Raw genomic sequence first — 16637 nt, forward strand, 5'->3', positions numbered from 1 at the left:
AATGTTTCCTGATACAATACTCCCAACATATATAGTGCTTGGTGGTTGGTTAAGACTGCCAACTGTCGACAAATGACACAACTTCTCAGGAACAACTGATTGCACTACCAAGTACTAACAAAATATAACCCAAAACATTATTTATTTATTAGTGGCAGCTTTGCCATCTACAAGGTCCATACTTAGGCAAAACACGAGCGAAAACCCATACACAATTTCTTAGATTGGTTATAAAGTAAGGGCAAAAGTAAGCTTAAGTGGACAACAAATAGGGATTGAATGAATTTTTTTTGACACTATGAGATTGAATCCCAACACATTCTACAATTTTTTAAAAGTGTAGATCTATAGCTATCTTGCATAAGACAAGCTTGCTTTTCATCTTCAAATTTTTGTTCATACACAAAACAGAAGTTTTACCTGGCGAAGTGGTGCACTTTTGATTTTTATGGCTTAGTGTGATTGATGGCCGAGTTTTAAAGAGGAGACTTGCTAGGTTTGGTGAGTGTGGTCAAACTTGTTAGGTACCTTGGTCGTGAGTCTATTGGCCTCATTTGGGTGCAACTGGTTTGACACTTGCCAAGTCCTATAATTATGGAACTTACAAATATTAAACAATACTATAGATTGACTGTCTAGGCCTTGAATAGCTTTTTACATCCTCTAGCCATGACTATCTTTTGGTATCCACTGCGAGCTCTCATCTTAGGGATCGTTCTGGTATCTCATATTTAACTTTAAGCAAAGAGTATTCTTAACCATAAGATAAATTGTTTTTGTATATAGAAGTGATATGACAATGTTTGTTAAAGCATAAAGCAGTGATCCTAATCGAGGTCAAGCTGTAGTCCTTACCTTTGGTGCTCTATAGGACCTTTTCTGTATCTTTACGCATATGCTTGAGTAGAATGTAGTGCACATTAAGTCCATCTAAGTATCTGTATATCTATATTTTTGTTGTTTTCCACAATATGTGTTTCTAGGTACAAGGAATGTAGTCTGTAACAAACATGCTTCAGAACCTGCTTGAATAAAGCAACATCTGTACAAGGCACTGCTCTTGTTCCATTATTTTTGGGGTTATTTCATATCCCCCAAAGAATGGGGCCATCACAATTCTGATGACACAAATATTTGGATAAAAAAGAGACAGTACCTTGTTGCATCATGTAAAGGCAGCAAGGGGAACATTTTTTCTTTTGAGAGCTCACTGCCGAACAATCTCTTGTCTACTATAGAAACATTGAACAAGTCTAAGAGATGTGTTAGGTCATTGGTCATCTTATAGATTTATACATATAATGCTCTTGATGATGCCTGTAATGTGTTGGGATAATCTTGTTTGTTAGCATTTATTTCTGTTCTTCTGTGGAGAAGTCATTTAAGATTACATGCTTGTTAGTTTAAAATTGCACTGACTTGGCTACATTGGGGATTAACTTCAAGACAGTAGTGGAGACAACAACGTACATCTACGACGTATCTTTCATTCTCCTGATTTTAGGTTTTGGCTAAGATTACATAGCATTGCTATACTGACTTGCAGGTGCATTGTGTTTGGAGATACTACCATTATTTTCTATTTCAAGCATTCTATTTACATTTTGCAGCTTTTTTCTGATTTCATAAACAAATTTTGCAAGAAATGCTGTAATGCAATTTTTTCACATTTTTTTCCTTTGAATAGGCACAGTTCTGGTTGGACAGGTGTTAAGCATATGTATTTCCTCCCCTGTGATCAATGTTTATCCAAATCTCTAATTTTGTTTTATACAAATGCAGAAAAGTTGGTTCAATGGAGTAGAAAAAAGCTTATGTTCCTAAGTAGCTTCTTGAGCCAATTTCTTCATGACATATTGCTAATTTACATGCCCTTTAAAATTTTTGTCAGTTGTTTATCCAGTCTCTGGAATTGAAGTCTTAAATGCATATTACAGGTGATTTCTTTCACGCAGCACCAAATATTGACCACTCTCAGGATTTTGTACGGAAAGACATCAAAGAGTGGTTAAATTGGTTGCGGACTGATATTGGTTTTGATGGCTGGCGTCTTGATTTTGCCAGGTATTTCTTGTCTGAAGCTTCACATATATTACTTGGATCCCAGAAAATATCACTGGGTGTGATTTGTTCCCACTCAAGTATCTTTGACTTAATAACATACTCTCTGCAAAGAACATACCTTAGTGCAGTTTTCTATTACAGACATGCATCCACTGCCATGGAAATGTTTTCTAAAGTTAGAGATTTGCTTAACATTGTAAAATTGCCAAATCCATTTCATTGCTTATTCTTTTGGGTTCCTAGTCCTGATTTTAAGTTTACTTTATCAAATACTACTATTTTTATTTTCTTCAAAGAAAACAGTCTCTAAGCTTGTTCTTATGGAAAACAAAATCATATTTTATTGGCAGAGGTTTTTGGGGTGGCTATGTTAAAGAATACATTGAGGCATCAAATCCTGCTTTTTCTATTGGTGAATATTGGGACAGTTTGGCATATGAAGGTGGAAATTTGTGTTATAATCAAGGTAATGGCATTTCTATAGAGGCAACTGATTTAGACTAAGTTTTTCTTGTAGCTACTTGCATTTAGAAGTGTAGCTTTGCGCTTTTACAGGCGCAATAAAGCTCACTGGAAAGTTCTGTCCCTTGCATATTTTTGGGAAAAACTCCAATTTGAATTTTTAATTATATAAATATGAGTGTGCAAACTAAATAATAAATTGAATGTAGCATAGCAGATACAAAAAATGTGTTCCATGTATAACAAATATACTCACAATGATCTTTATATTACCCAGTGAAAAAATACATGTATAGGCATTAAAAAGACTTCTGGATGTGAGATGATTCTTTTGGGATGTCTTGTATAATTCCCTTTCTACTGTAACCATGGTGACTAAAATTAAAAAGGCTTCGACATAGAAAACAAACATGGTTTGCATGCAAAGGAACACGATGGTTGGTGGACAACCACCCACCCTCTAGTTAGCTAACTAATCACAGGGCACCTTGAGTACTTATCAATACAAAATTTTGTCAGTACCTTCTTTGAACCTGCTTAAGCAACCCATGTACGGCAGACTAAGACTGGGAATTTCTTTAAGTTGTTAACATAGACAAAATAAAAAAGCATGTATCATATTTCTTCAAGACAAACAAACAATACTTACCAGGGATATATTTAAAGGTTAACATCTGCCCCACCAGCTAGCTGAAATCATTTGAACAAACTCGTTTTGAATCATGAACATAGTCTATTCAGATAGATACACTAAGTTCTAACCATGATCACTGCAGCTAATTTTTCCCATGTATTTTCTGTAAACAGGTCACAGTACTGGTCCTTTTGTTTTCATTCATCCATTGGTCTTGATCTTGGAAGGGAGACATTTTGCACTCATCTCATAACGTTCTCACAAACTCATTTCATTTTCTACACCCCCTGGACAAGACAATATATCTATACCAACCTATCTAACAATCAAATACACTGTTAAGCCATCTGCTCAAGGAAAATTATATGAATTATTAAGAGCCAGGTTTTCCGATAGACACAGCAAGTTACAAGAGTTACACCACAATGAAAACTGTAATTCTTGAGGGAACTCACAATTTGCTGCAACTATATTGCCTTCAGCACACTATTGCAACCATAGGGACGAAGTGAGAGGATGCAAAAATTCTGGGTCTCCTAATTTTCTATCGAGCATATAGGAAACTTATCTCAAATAATGAAGTTTGTCGTCTGAACTTAATAAAGATCAGATTTATTCATCTGTAGTTCTGTGTTTAGTTTGAGGCCAAAATAACTTGACAATAACTAAAAATGGGTGTAGCGTTACATTATACCTAGTATTCCTAACTTCATTTTTATCTGTTTGTTTTTCCTAGGTTTGAACTAGGACCTATAAAATTTTGTACAATTGCTTAATGCTTTACAAAGTACTATAAATCGTTAAGTTGTCGTGGGCCAAGCATAAGCTTAAATCAAGCTGGTTGTCAGTATATAAGTCAATATAAGTTTCTTTCATAAAAATACATGTAATTAATTACAAGTGATCCATCAGTCAGCATAGAATCCCTAGGAATCAAACAAGGAGAAGAAGATCAATCCCGCATATGAGGCTTTTTATAGGTTGAGATAACTAGTCTATAAGCCAGGAAGGAGTGATAGTACAAATATGTATAACGCTTCAAGTCATTTGCTTGACTGTAACTCATCCATGCTTTGAGGAATCTATGACTCCATATATTACAGATTAGGCCATCTGTATCTTCTATATAAGGCATCTGATTAAAAGCAATTAGCAGTTTGAGATCTTTAATATTTAAATCTCTTTGTGCTGAGCAAGAGAAATGTGTTATTTTGTTAGAGTCCGTAGGATGCCCTAATAATTTACCTTTTCCTTCCTTTTATGGACCTATTTTAGTCAAGGAAACCCAAGGACGCATTTGCGGCTTTTTTAGGGGTGTCCCCATTTTTGGGGCATTTCAAGGATGGGGGATGCCTAGTGGAGGTCCACAAGTCGCCCCCCAAAATGGAGAAAACATAGGAAATATCCCCAAAATGCGGGGACACAATAGAAGATAGTAGGGTACGATTGACTGTCCCCGAGACAAATGAGGAAATCTTTGATGTCCCTCGACCGTCCTGGGGATGCCTAGCTATCACCTTTGAAAAGCAACAATTTTAAAATTAGAAAACACTCAAAAATTAAAAAAATAATATTCTTTTTTTGTGGGTCCTGTTGATGTGTCTTTTGTACACGACCAAACACAGAATAAAATACCTAAAGGTACCTTATCCTCTCTTGAATAAAGCTTCCCCGAATGTTGAAGATCTCGCAGAAGGATCAATCGGAGTAGCTCCAAGGTTCTGATTGTAGGTTCTCTACGTGTGGATAAGCTCTTGCGGTATGATGTGATTTTGTTGGAATCACAAGGGGACTTACATTCGATGACCTGAGCATCTGATTTGCTTTGGATATCACTGGAACGTGGGTCTTTACTGATCCTTGATTTTTAAAAAAGGGAAAAGGATAAGGTTGGAGAAGGATCTAATTCTAACACTAAAAATGTAGGAGCAACCGATGACCTTTGATGAAACTTTAACTAAGTCTTGCTTTGACATGCTAGGATCATCTCCACAAGGTTAGTGCGATCTTCTAAGGAAAACTTTATGATGTTAAGATCACCGCTACAAGCATAGACATCGTCAAGTTGATGCATATCAATGAAGAAGCGATAATTGAAGGTAAGCTCAAGCTGAATGATTCCAGTTGACTACGCAAGGCAAGTTTGCAATCAACAAACCGCTAGTAGTATGGATATAGAAATTTCACCATTGATCATACAAATTTCTTCCATTCTTCTAATAACGTGAAATTAAATTTGAGAAGTATAGAGACCATGCAAATTGTAAAATCGACACATAGAATTCACCATTCCTTCAATGAAGTTTACATGTCTTTTGCAACAATCTCTTGGCAACAATCTTTGCCTTCTCTTTCTACTCTACTCTAAAATGCTATCTACTATTGAGCTACTAATTATTGACTATTGACTATCTCTAACTATTCACCGACTATTCTCTGACTATTAACTATTAACCTTTACAAATGAGGAGTCAGGGCTTTATATAGAGAGCCCTTTACAGATTGATGACTTTGATTGACTTAGAATCAACAGCTAGGATTACAAGATAGAAACCCTAATTAGGGTTTGTTATAACAAACTTCCTTAGCCAATGAGAAAATTACATTCAATGAGTGTGGACCAATAGGAAGTAGGGGTAGGTACACCGAAGTTTGTGCCATCCCTGATAAATTAGGTACATTGAATCTGGACATGTTGAGGTGGACCAATCTGACTGGAGGAAAAGTGATTGGGATGCCACCTTGTCTGACGTTTGTATCTTGGCTGATCCTCCTTTGTCCTTGATGCGAAGAATGATGTACCTCCTTGATCTTCTATGTGCTTGATGAGGCTTCCTTACTGTCAAGTCTTCCTTCTCCAGTAGCATACCTTGCCTTGAAGTGCTGGTGAAGGTCATTCTTCTTTGTCATCATGTGGTTTCTTCATGTGGTAGAATGAGGTCTTGAGGCTAGCTTGCAACTCCTTGAACACTTGAAGTCTTCCAACGCTTCAAAACACCTTGAGTCCTCCTTTATGCATCTAGAACGTCCTTGATGGTGATGGGCTTAGACTAGGTCGTCCTTGTCCTGGCCTGATTTTCTCCATTTGCAAAACAAACCAAAAGGTGATTAAGGACACATAATAAATTCATTCCAACATAGCATTTTCTACCTTAAAATATCAACAAGAAGACATTAAAATGAAGTTCGCTCAAGATCCTTCCCAGGGACAGGCCCTATAAAAATTTCGCTTTGGACCCTTTGGAAGGGTCAGGAGCGAAATTTGCATTCTAGCTCAAATTTCATCATCTCCTTGCCTTGAACTTCTCTTGACCTTTGAATTGCTTTCTCCTGAAGATATCATTGATTTGACTCCCAAAAAGACCCAAAAGAGGATTTCGCTTTGGACCTAGGCCAAGGACACGACCTATAGGGAATTTCGCTCTGGACCCTTTGGAAGGGTCAGGAGTGAAATTTGCATTCTAGCTCAAATTTCATCATCTCCTTGCCTTGAACTTCTCTTGACCTTTAAATTGCTTTCTCGTTAAGATATGATTGATTTGACTCCCAAAAAGACCCAAAAGAGGATTTCGCTTTGGACCTAGGCCAAGGACAGGACCTATAGGGAATTTCGCTCTAGACCCTTTGGAAGGGTCAGGAGCGAAATTTGCATTCTAGCTCAAATTTCATCATCTCCTTGCCTTGAACTTCTCTTGACCTTTGAATTGCTTTCTCGTGAAGATATCATTGATTTGACTCCCAAAAAGACCCAAAAGAGGATTTCGCTTTGGACCTAGGCCAAGGATAGGACCTATAGGGAATTTCGCCCTAGACCCTTTGGAAGGGTTAGGAGCGAAAATTGCATTCTAGGACAAAATCTTCACGTTTTGTGACCACAACTTGATAAAATGCAGGCCTAAGGATGTTTTTAATCTCAATCAACACTAGGCTTGATGCAAAATTGGGAGCAAAATAGAGGTTTTAAGAATTTTGCTTTGGACCCTTTGAAAGGGTCAGGAGCAAAATTCTTGACATGCTTGTTTTCCTTCACCAAGGTCTATCCTTTTCACTCTCTATACTTGGACTCTCATCTTTGGATCCCTCTCCCATGCATGCAACACTTGCTTGACCCTCAAAATGGCCAGAAAGGAGAATTTCGCCAAAAATCATGGCCAGGGACAGGACCTATTTAGGATTTCGCTCTGGACCCTTTGGAAGGGTTAGGAGCGAAATTCTTGATTAAGCTCAAAATCTTGATCATTGGTGGCCACAATCAATTCAAAGGCATGCCTAGGGGTCCTTCCAAGATCAATCTACCTTGATCCACACTTAGCTTGACACAAAAATGGAAGGAAAAGAGGGATTTTGGGAATTTCGCTCTGGACCCTTTGGAAGGGTCAGGAACGAAATTCTAGTTTTAGGCTAAAATCCTTCACTCCTTCACTTTTAGTCACTCCCTAAGGCAAAAAAATGTCAATCCACTTCCCAACATGCCTTAGAAACTAAGAACTTGGTCTAAACAAGGAAGAAATTGATGTCTATGGGGATTTTCGCTCTGGACCCTTTGGAAGGGTCAGGAGCGAAATCCATGTTCTTGGTTGGTTTCCCACTTCCTTCATCCAATTCTCCTTCAAACTTGATCAAATTCAAGCTCCTTTCTTCTCACTTAAGTGAATCTGCCATCTAATTAGCTCAAGACAAGGTCATTTTCATCATTTTAGGCAAGATAGGGGGTCAAATTGAGGATTTCGCTCTGGACCCTTTGGAAGGGTCAGGAGCGAAATTCTCCTTTTAGGTTGATTTCTACCACTTCATCGCCTCAAACCTCTTCTCAAAGGCAAATATGCATCAAAGCCTCCTCAACCATGCCTCAAAAATCCAAAACTTGGCCATATCAAAGAGCAAAATAGAGGAAAAGTGAATTTCGCTCTAGACCCTTTGGAAGGGTCAGGAGCAAAATTTTTGAGTAAGCTCAAATTCCACTTTTTTCCTCCCTTCTTTGGCTTGGATATAACTTATTAAGCCTCTCTTGATCATCCTCCAATCCAAGTTAGCATTCACTTCAAGGTTTTGTGAAGAAAAAAGGGGCTCATATGAATTTCGCTCTGGACCCTTTGGAAGGGTTAGGAGCGAAATTATTGTCTTGGTAAAAAATTCTTCACTCCTTCACATTCTATCACTTGGAAAGGCAAAGACACATCATTTCCCTTCCAAATACGCCCAAGGAACAAGGTTGGTAGTCTAAGCAAGGAAGCAAACGAGGCTTATGAAGAATTTCGCTCTGGACCCTTTGGAAGGGTCAGGAGCGAAATTTACAATCTTGGACAAGATCCTCACTTTTCAACACTTTCAATCACTTCCTAAGACAAAAACATATCAACCTACCCCCACCATGCCGAAAGAACAAGACTTTCAGTGCAAACAAGGAGGAAAAAAGGTGTCTTCTAAGAATTTCGCTCTGGACCCTTTGGAAGGGTCAGGAGTGAAATTTGACATTTTAGCCACTCCGTCAGGATATATACTGTCAGAATGTTTGAGAGTGGTTTCGGACCTCCAGGAGTTATAATGCAAAATCTAGTTCTTGGAGGATTCTTCAATTTTCCAGACTTGGTCAAATTTCAGGATCAAGATGACATTCCAGACTTAGCCAAATTTTAGGACAATTGAGGATCAGGATGACATTCCAGACTTCTCAAGGCGAATTCGCTCTGCCCTTGATGCATTTCCTTCCCTATCTTTGCCAATTGTCTCAACCACTCACTGACTTAGGTCAAATTTTAGGTCCCTTATGAAATTTCTCTCCGGACCCTTTGGAAGGGTCAGGAGCGAAATTCAAGTTTTACTCAAATTCCTTGACCTTTTCATCAAATCATCATGTCTAGATTTGTCCAAGGCGTCTCCAAAGGACAGATAGGTCAACTATTCATCAATCAACTCTCAAGACTTCAGCACTCACCAATTTGACCTAACTCAGACCTTCAAAGATGATATTCACTCACCAAGCTTCATTGACCTCCTCAAACTCAAACAATATACAATTAGCAATAAGAGCAAAACTTTGTCCTAAGGAAGACTTTCAAAGATGATCCTAACCCGGAGCATCCATCGACTCACCTTGGCTCAAGCAGAGCCTGCCATCTTAGTGATCCCCCTGACAACACTCAGCATGCAAAGGCTAATATACAAAACCCTAAAAGACCCAGAAACAAACCCCAGAAAGCAAAAAAGTAGGGGTCCCCATTTGCAATGGGGCGATGTGTGAATACGTCACAATAGGTCCCCACACCCAACTCGCACTATATGAGGAAAAAGAGCTTCATTTCATTTCATATGCACCTTTTATGTGCAAAAATACTGCAATACGGTTTGAACGAATAGAAAAAATGTTTTAGCAGGTATTGAAGGAGCAGCAGAAAAAGAGGTTGAGTCTAGGGTATTGTTGGTAGTGAGACTGCAATTCTTCAAAGAGGTAAGTCATATTGTCATTCTATCATATTTATTTTTTTTGCAATTTTTTTTTTCAAAGCTTAAAGTAAGAAATGTCTGATTTTTAATTTTTTTTTTTTTCATTTTGTAGTTTAAAGTTGCATTATATATAAAAAAACAACATGAGCAATAATGAGAATGATAGTAGTGACAAACAGTGGAAAAAACACAAATAAATGTAAGAGGTTTAGCCTCATCAGAGTGTGGAAGTGTTGGGTGTGGAGGTGAACAGCCACCAAATCCATTTGAGTGCCCTTCAATTGTCTTGAGATCTTATGTAAAGGGCTCCTTTAACAAAAAAAATAACCTTCCTCTCCAACTTGTGAGAGCCCTAGATATCAAAAGCAAAAATTTAGGGGTTAGTAGGATGTGGTTGTCACATTTGCAAGATTGATTTTGGAGAGAACTACACAAGGATACAATTTTATTTCTTGGGTGTTACAGATTGTGGAGTTAAAGTTTGTCTAGACATAAAAGAGGATGAGAAGGTAGAGGCTCATAGATTGCACATGGAGGTGGAGTTGAGGTCTAATGCCAACACATTCTTCTGCAAGTGGACAATCATCTATGCCTATGACATCCATGGTTGGTACTAGTAGTAGTGATATTTCCATGAGAGGAAAGAGAAAGATTAGTGGTGGAAATGAGGTCTAAAGTGTGACAATGCCGACACATTCTTCTGCAAGTGGACAATCATCTATGCATATGACATCCATGGTTGGTAGTGGTAGTAGTGATATTTTCACAAGAGGAAAGAGAAAGATTAGTGGTGGTGAGAGGTCAAAGATAGTTGCAAGTATGTTTAATGTGCAGGCACAAGGTGCAATAGAGGCTTTTGTTGCAAAATTATTTTATGCCCATGCCATTTTGTTTCATGTTGTCCATTCCTATTTTTTCAAACAAATGATCAATTGGTCCCTCCTTTGTACCCCTTGGAGATCATAAACTACACACTACCCTCCTAGACAAAGAATATTCTAAGGTTAACTTGCTAATGGAAGATATGAGGAAAACATGAATTAGGATGGGTTGTTCTATTGTGATGGATGGGTGGATTGATATCAGACATCGACCACTCATCAATATCACAGTCGCATGCCCAATTGGGTCTTAATTTTTGATAGATGTGGATTGTTCAAAGATGCCTAAGGATGCAAACTTCAAGTTTAGCATTTTGAGAGAGGCCATAGAGGAGGTTGGGGCATCAAATATTGTAGATGTGGTTACTAATTCAGCATGTGTATCCAAATCGGTTGGTATGATGGTGGAGGGTCCTTACAAGCACATCTTTTGGACCCCATGTTATGTTCATGCATTGAAAGACATAACCACCACACCTCGCTCTTCAAATTATTGAAGGAGTTCCTTAAACTTGTTGAGATAAGATATGTCAGTTACTTCATTTTGTTAGGGAGGGCACTTGAGATGCATGAGCCTCTACAATTGATGATGGTGAATTTAGATTGGTGTAGATGGCCTAATGCAAGCTCTACTGAAGGGAAACCATCAAACAAAGGATCCTTCATGACGATTGGTGGTCCACTGTGAGGTATTAATGATTTTATTATAAAATTGTTGATTTTTATATTAAATTTCTGATTTTGATATTTAATTTTATTGTTTAATGTTTCAACTTCCGGAGTTTCTATGTGTCAAATTATTCAACTTTCTGATTTTGATATTTGATTTTGTTTTTACAACTTCCAAAATTTCTAATTTGTCAATTAATTTGTTTGAACTTTTTGTTTGCATTTTGTAGACATGTTTTCTCTTTCATCTCACTTACTATAGATGTCATTAGATATGCTGATATGCACTTTCCTAGTCGTGGAGAGATATATGAGACATTTGATAGCATTCTTGGAAAGATAAATCAAACAATTCTGGCTAAGGATCATATTATGGAATTATATGAGCAACATATTGAGCCCATTGTGATGTGGAGGTGGAACCCAATGAACACCCCACTATGGAAGCCTTTTTTCTAAATCCTCAATGGTACACACAAATGCTATAAGGTTGTCTCCTTGTGATGACAAAGAGGTGAAAGAGGGGCTAATGAAGGCTTTCCAAAAGATGTATTTAGTTGAGGAGTCTACAATACTTCACACACAATGGCTTGTCTCCACAAATCTTCTTGGTACAACATTTAGGAAATTAGAGGTGAAGATAGATAGAGCTACATTAGCTCAAGTTAACCCTACTGGATGGTAGACATGGCACAAGAAGGATAAACCACAGTTGAGGATGCTTTCCATTCGCCTTCTTTCAAATGTTGCTAGTTCCTTTGCTACTGTATTGTCCCCTCTTTAAGCCTAATTAGATTGGTGATCATTAGACTGTTTTTTAGGTTCCTGTTGATGTGTTTTTAATTCACAAAACATTTCAGAATAAAATACCAAGGTAATTTACCCTCTCTTGAACAAAATCACCTCAGATGCTAAGAATGAGATCAACTAAAATGATTCCAAGGTTTCTACATGTCAGGCCTGGACGAGTGGGTAACTCAATGGTCGATGTGAATTGCTGTGTTCACTTGGGGACTTACGCAAATGTTTGGATTATCATGAATGATGCGGAATAGGTGTGCTAACAACTTAAGATTTATCAATATGGCTCTGGATTTTACTTCTTACTAAAAAATGGGCAAAAGAAACAGGGTTCAGGAAATCTATTCTAAACCTAGGAATGTAGGAAATGATGAATGGATCTAGTGGAATCAAACCAGGCAAGGTCTCACAATTAGGTATTGACACAAGCTTAGTGCAATCGTCTAAGGTATACTTAAAGATTTTCAGGCTATCATCATCAAACGTTGACACCATCCAAGTTGATGCTTGTCAAGGGACGCGTAATAGTTGAAGTTAAGCTTACTTAAATTCCAGTTGACCACACAAGGCGCACTTACCAGCGGCAAGAGGCTAGTGGTATGGATTAAGGTTTCCACACAAATAAATTCAACAAATCTTCCACTCAATCTAACATACATGAAAATAAATTGTAATCTAAAATTCTAATCTAACTTGGAGGAATTGAGAACCATGAATGCAAATACAACACTTGAAGAGAAAAATCACCAACAATTGAACAATGATTATGATTCAAATAGCTGCAACATATACCAAGAATTCTACAAAAACTCTCTTACAAATGAGAGACAAGGAGGCATATATAGAGTCTCTTACAAAATGGATGGCCAAGATTGTTCCAAGATCAACGGTCAAGATCATGCCAACAAAACCCTAGAATTGCCCTAATTAGGGTTTACATAAAAAATGGTGCCACCAACATATGGCCCAATGAAAAGATACCTAGTCATCAAATAGGGAATCTTCTAGAAGATTCCTCCCTGCATCTCTCTCTCTCTTAGCATACTCCAAGAATCTAGCCAATACTGAATCTAACTCCTCCATGGAAATGCTGGGCAAGGTATCCTGTTGTAAATCAATCACGTCCAGTGAATCCGAGCAAGCATCCAAAGTGTTTTCCCAATCTGGCATGAGCTTTTGCGAACTATGAACATGAATCAACAAAGAGACCAAGTCGTCTATCTGACTCTTCTTCAAAGAGTCGAACTAGCGAAAATACATAAATTTCATCTTGTCTTTTAATTCGGCTAAGTGTAAACCACTAGCATCACTAACATCAACACCCAATAATTCCTCAATCGAGGCAAAGATCTTCATCTGAATGTCCTGAATTAATCCTTCCATCTCCATACAACTCGACTGGGCGTTCTCATAAGTTGATTTCTTCATGGCTAATGAACAATACCAGCCATGGAAATCATATCTGTCTCCACTGTGCACAATGTTCTCGCTGACCAAGGTGGAATTAGGAACCTTCTTCAAAGCCTGGAGGCGTGGAATAGTCTTCTCTTGAATAGGCTGGAATTCTTCCCAAACTCCCTCCAAATATTGGATTCTGAATACGAGCCCTGTTGTCCTATCATATGCATGGACAAACTGAGTAAGGAAATCATCTGCCTGCTTTCTTGTATTCTCAATCCACTTTTCCACCTCTGAGAGTGTACCTCTCGCTGCCTCATAGTGTGAATGCATTCCATGGTCAACTGCAATAGGGGAAATAAGGGTGGGATCTTCACGCCTTATCCCTGCAATATACTCTCTAAGCCTGATATTCTCTTCTCTGTACCTTTCTTTCTCTGCAATCTCTCTGTCTAACCTTGCATCGATTGCCTTGAGGTTTTCACCAACCTCCTGAAATTCTTGCTTTCTAGATGTATGACCAAGGGCAACTGAAGTGATCTGGAAATCCATAGGAGTAGCAATGTCCGCTGTCACGCCTGCAATAGGAACAACAATCTGCTCAATCCACATTCCTGTCTTATCTCTAGCTATATGCGACAAAATCTCCGCTCTCTTGGGCTCCTTCTCCTTAGCACTCCTAGCTAGGTAGTGTTGTGACGTTTTCACACATCGCCCCATTGCAAATGGGGACCCATGTTTTTTGCTTTTTAGGGTTTGTTCTTTAGGTTTTTTAGGGTTTTGTTAGCTAGCCTTTGCATTTTGAACGTCGCCCAGGGGATCACATAGGATAGCAAGTCCGGCTTGAGTGAGGTCCTGATCCTGAAATTTGGCTAAGTCTGGAATGTCCTGATCCTGAAATTTGACTAAGTCTGGAAACTGAAAAACCTCCAAAAACTAGATTTTGGAATATAACTCTTGGAGGTCTGAAACCACTCTCAAACATCCTGAAAGTATATATGGAATATAACTTAAAGTATTTCCTTCTATGTTTCTTCTTTCTTATACTTAAATGTTATATTCCATAAAAATTATCCTGATAGAGAGTGCGAAAAGTCAAATTTCGCTCATGTCCTTCACTGAGGATCCAGAGCGAAAATACTTATTTGAGTCATTCCTGACCGTGTTTGGACGAATTGAGACATCAAAGGCATGGTGAAGGACGAAATGAGCATGATAGAGCATCCAGACTTGATCAAAAACAATGAAATGATGAAGTTTTTGCCTAGAGGGTCAAATTCGCTCCTGTCCCTCACTGAAGGACCAGAGCAAAATTCTTCATAAGGTACGATCTGGGCAAAGATCAAGCAAGTTTTTGGTTTGAAGACAAGAAAAGATGTGACTTGAGCCCGTTGAAGACAAATTGAAGATTATCAAACGTCAACAAGGGACCCAAATGCCCAAGTTCGCTCCTGTCCCTCTCCAAGGGACCAGAGCGATTTTTGTCTTAGACAAATTTCTTGCCAAGTTACAATGAATGCCAAGGCATGGATGAACGAAAGGGGACATTACGAGACCGTTGAAGATAAATTTGGAAGCTGGCGAAATGTGATGGAGACTACAAGTACAAATTCGCTCCTGTCCCTCTCCAAGGGACCAGGGCGATATCTTAGTTATGTTGCCTTTTCCTCAAATTCAAACCACTCCAAGTCAAGGAGAGAGGTGGCAAGGACATTTCGAAGCATCTCAATCAAGCACAAAGTTACAAGGATCGCCAAAATGAAGGATTTGCACTTAAAAACCTAGGTTCGCTCCTGTCCCTCTCCAAGGGACCAGAGCGAAATCCTCATGAAGCTCTAAATTTTGAAAGTTTATCAAACATCAAGTATCCAAGGGGATCAAAGGGACTTCATTCTACGCGATGAAAGTGATGGCAAGTTGATGGAAGCAAGGACAAGCTCAAAAACTTGAAGTTCGCTCCTGTCCCTCAGGAAGGGACCAGAGCGATATTGATTATATTGGCCAAATCTCTCAAAAATCACGTTAAATGATCATCAAAATGAACACAGAAGCTATATCGCTCCTGTCCCTCTCCAAGGGACCAGGGCGATTTGTATGGGATCCTTCATTTTTCTTCAAATTCATGCCAAGTCAAGGTTTTTCGGGATTACACAAGGTATAAGGTGTCTTTTGAAGATGATATGCAAGAGTTTTGAACGTCAAAATGTTACCAATTTGTGCAAGGAACTCATATCGCTCCTGTCCTTTGGACAAGGACCAAAGCGATTTTTATTAAAACACTTATGTTCCGTCAAAACCAAGACAAGGCAAGGATAGCTAAGGTCAAGGACGTCCTTTGGAAGGCAATGAACGAAGAACGAAGATCAAAAGTTTGCAAATTTGAGCCAGGACACTAGGATCGCTCCTGTCCGTCAGGAAGGGACCAGGGCGATATTTGCCAAAGCACTCATTTTCCTTCGGAGATCATGACAAAACAAACTTGCAAAGGGTTCAAAGCGTTGTTTGAAAGGTAATAAACGAGAAGTTGATATCAAGAACGGAGAACTTCAAGTGAAAAGATCTAGATCGCTCCTGTCCCTCTCCAAGGGACCAGGGCGATATCACCACAAAAGGACATTCATTTGCAAGAACAAGACAATCAAGCTCAAAGATCCTAGCAAAAATGTCTAATTCAACGTGAAAATAAATACTTTGGACGTCGAAATTGCAAGAATCAAGACCCAGTTGATGGATCGCTCCTGTCCCTCTCCAAGGGACCAGGGCGATGAGGTACGTATCTTTCCATCTTCAAAATATTTTGGCGCTCAAACACATTTTTGAATTTATTTAAATGCTAGAAAATTCGATAAGATTGAAAATTTAATTAAAAATAGCATTTAAATATTGCATTTAAATATTAATTAATTTTTGCCTTGTAAAAAAAAAATCGAAGTTTATTAATTAAAAACGATGGCAAATTAATTAATTATTATAGAGCGCTTGGTATTTTATTGTTTTATGAAGGTCGGCCTTTCTTATTTATTAAAAAATCGTTTATAATTGCTTTATTTTTACAAAAGTCGGCCTAAATAATGATGAGAGGTAAGCACTTATAAAGGAGGGTGGTGAAGATCATTATTTTCACATTGTTATTTTATCATCTCAAGTGCGATTTAAGGAAGACAAAGAGGTACGAATTATATTCAAAAGGAGTGCGAGCTTAGTCTCAAGTTGGGCGAACTTGCCAAAGACCATGTCAAAGATATCCTCAAGGGTGATGAATTGATAGAAGGATCGTTCATTTA

At 38.3% G+C, this 16637-nt stretch overlaps 1 protein-coding gene across 6 annotated transcripts in view; it reads left to right on the top strand.

Moving 5' to 3' along the window:
- LOC131035073 (uncharacterized) overlaps nucleotides 1-16637 on the top strand; it is a 220322-nt gene that overhangs the window by 140675 nt on the left and 63010 nt on the right. For all 6 annotated transcript variants that reach the window (XM_057966693.2, XM_057966695.2, XM_057966696.2 and 3 more), the window contains 2 exons: nucleotides 1938-2064; nucleotides 2415-2530. In XM_057966693.2, coding sequence (XP_057822676.1) covers nucleotides 1938-2064; nucleotides 2415-2530 — 243 coding nt within the window. The remainder of the gene's footprint in view (nucleotides 1-1937; nucleotides 2065-2414; nucleotides 2531-16637) is intronic.

This window comes from Cryptomeria japonica, chromosome 3 (assembly GCF_030272615.1).
Source record: "Cryptomeria japonica chromosome 3, Sugi_1.0, whole genome shotgun sequence".
NCBI classification, from domain to species: domain Eukaryota; kingdom Viridiplantae; phylum Streptophyta; class Pinopsida; order Cupressales; family Cupressaceae; genus Cryptomeria; species Cryptomeria japonica.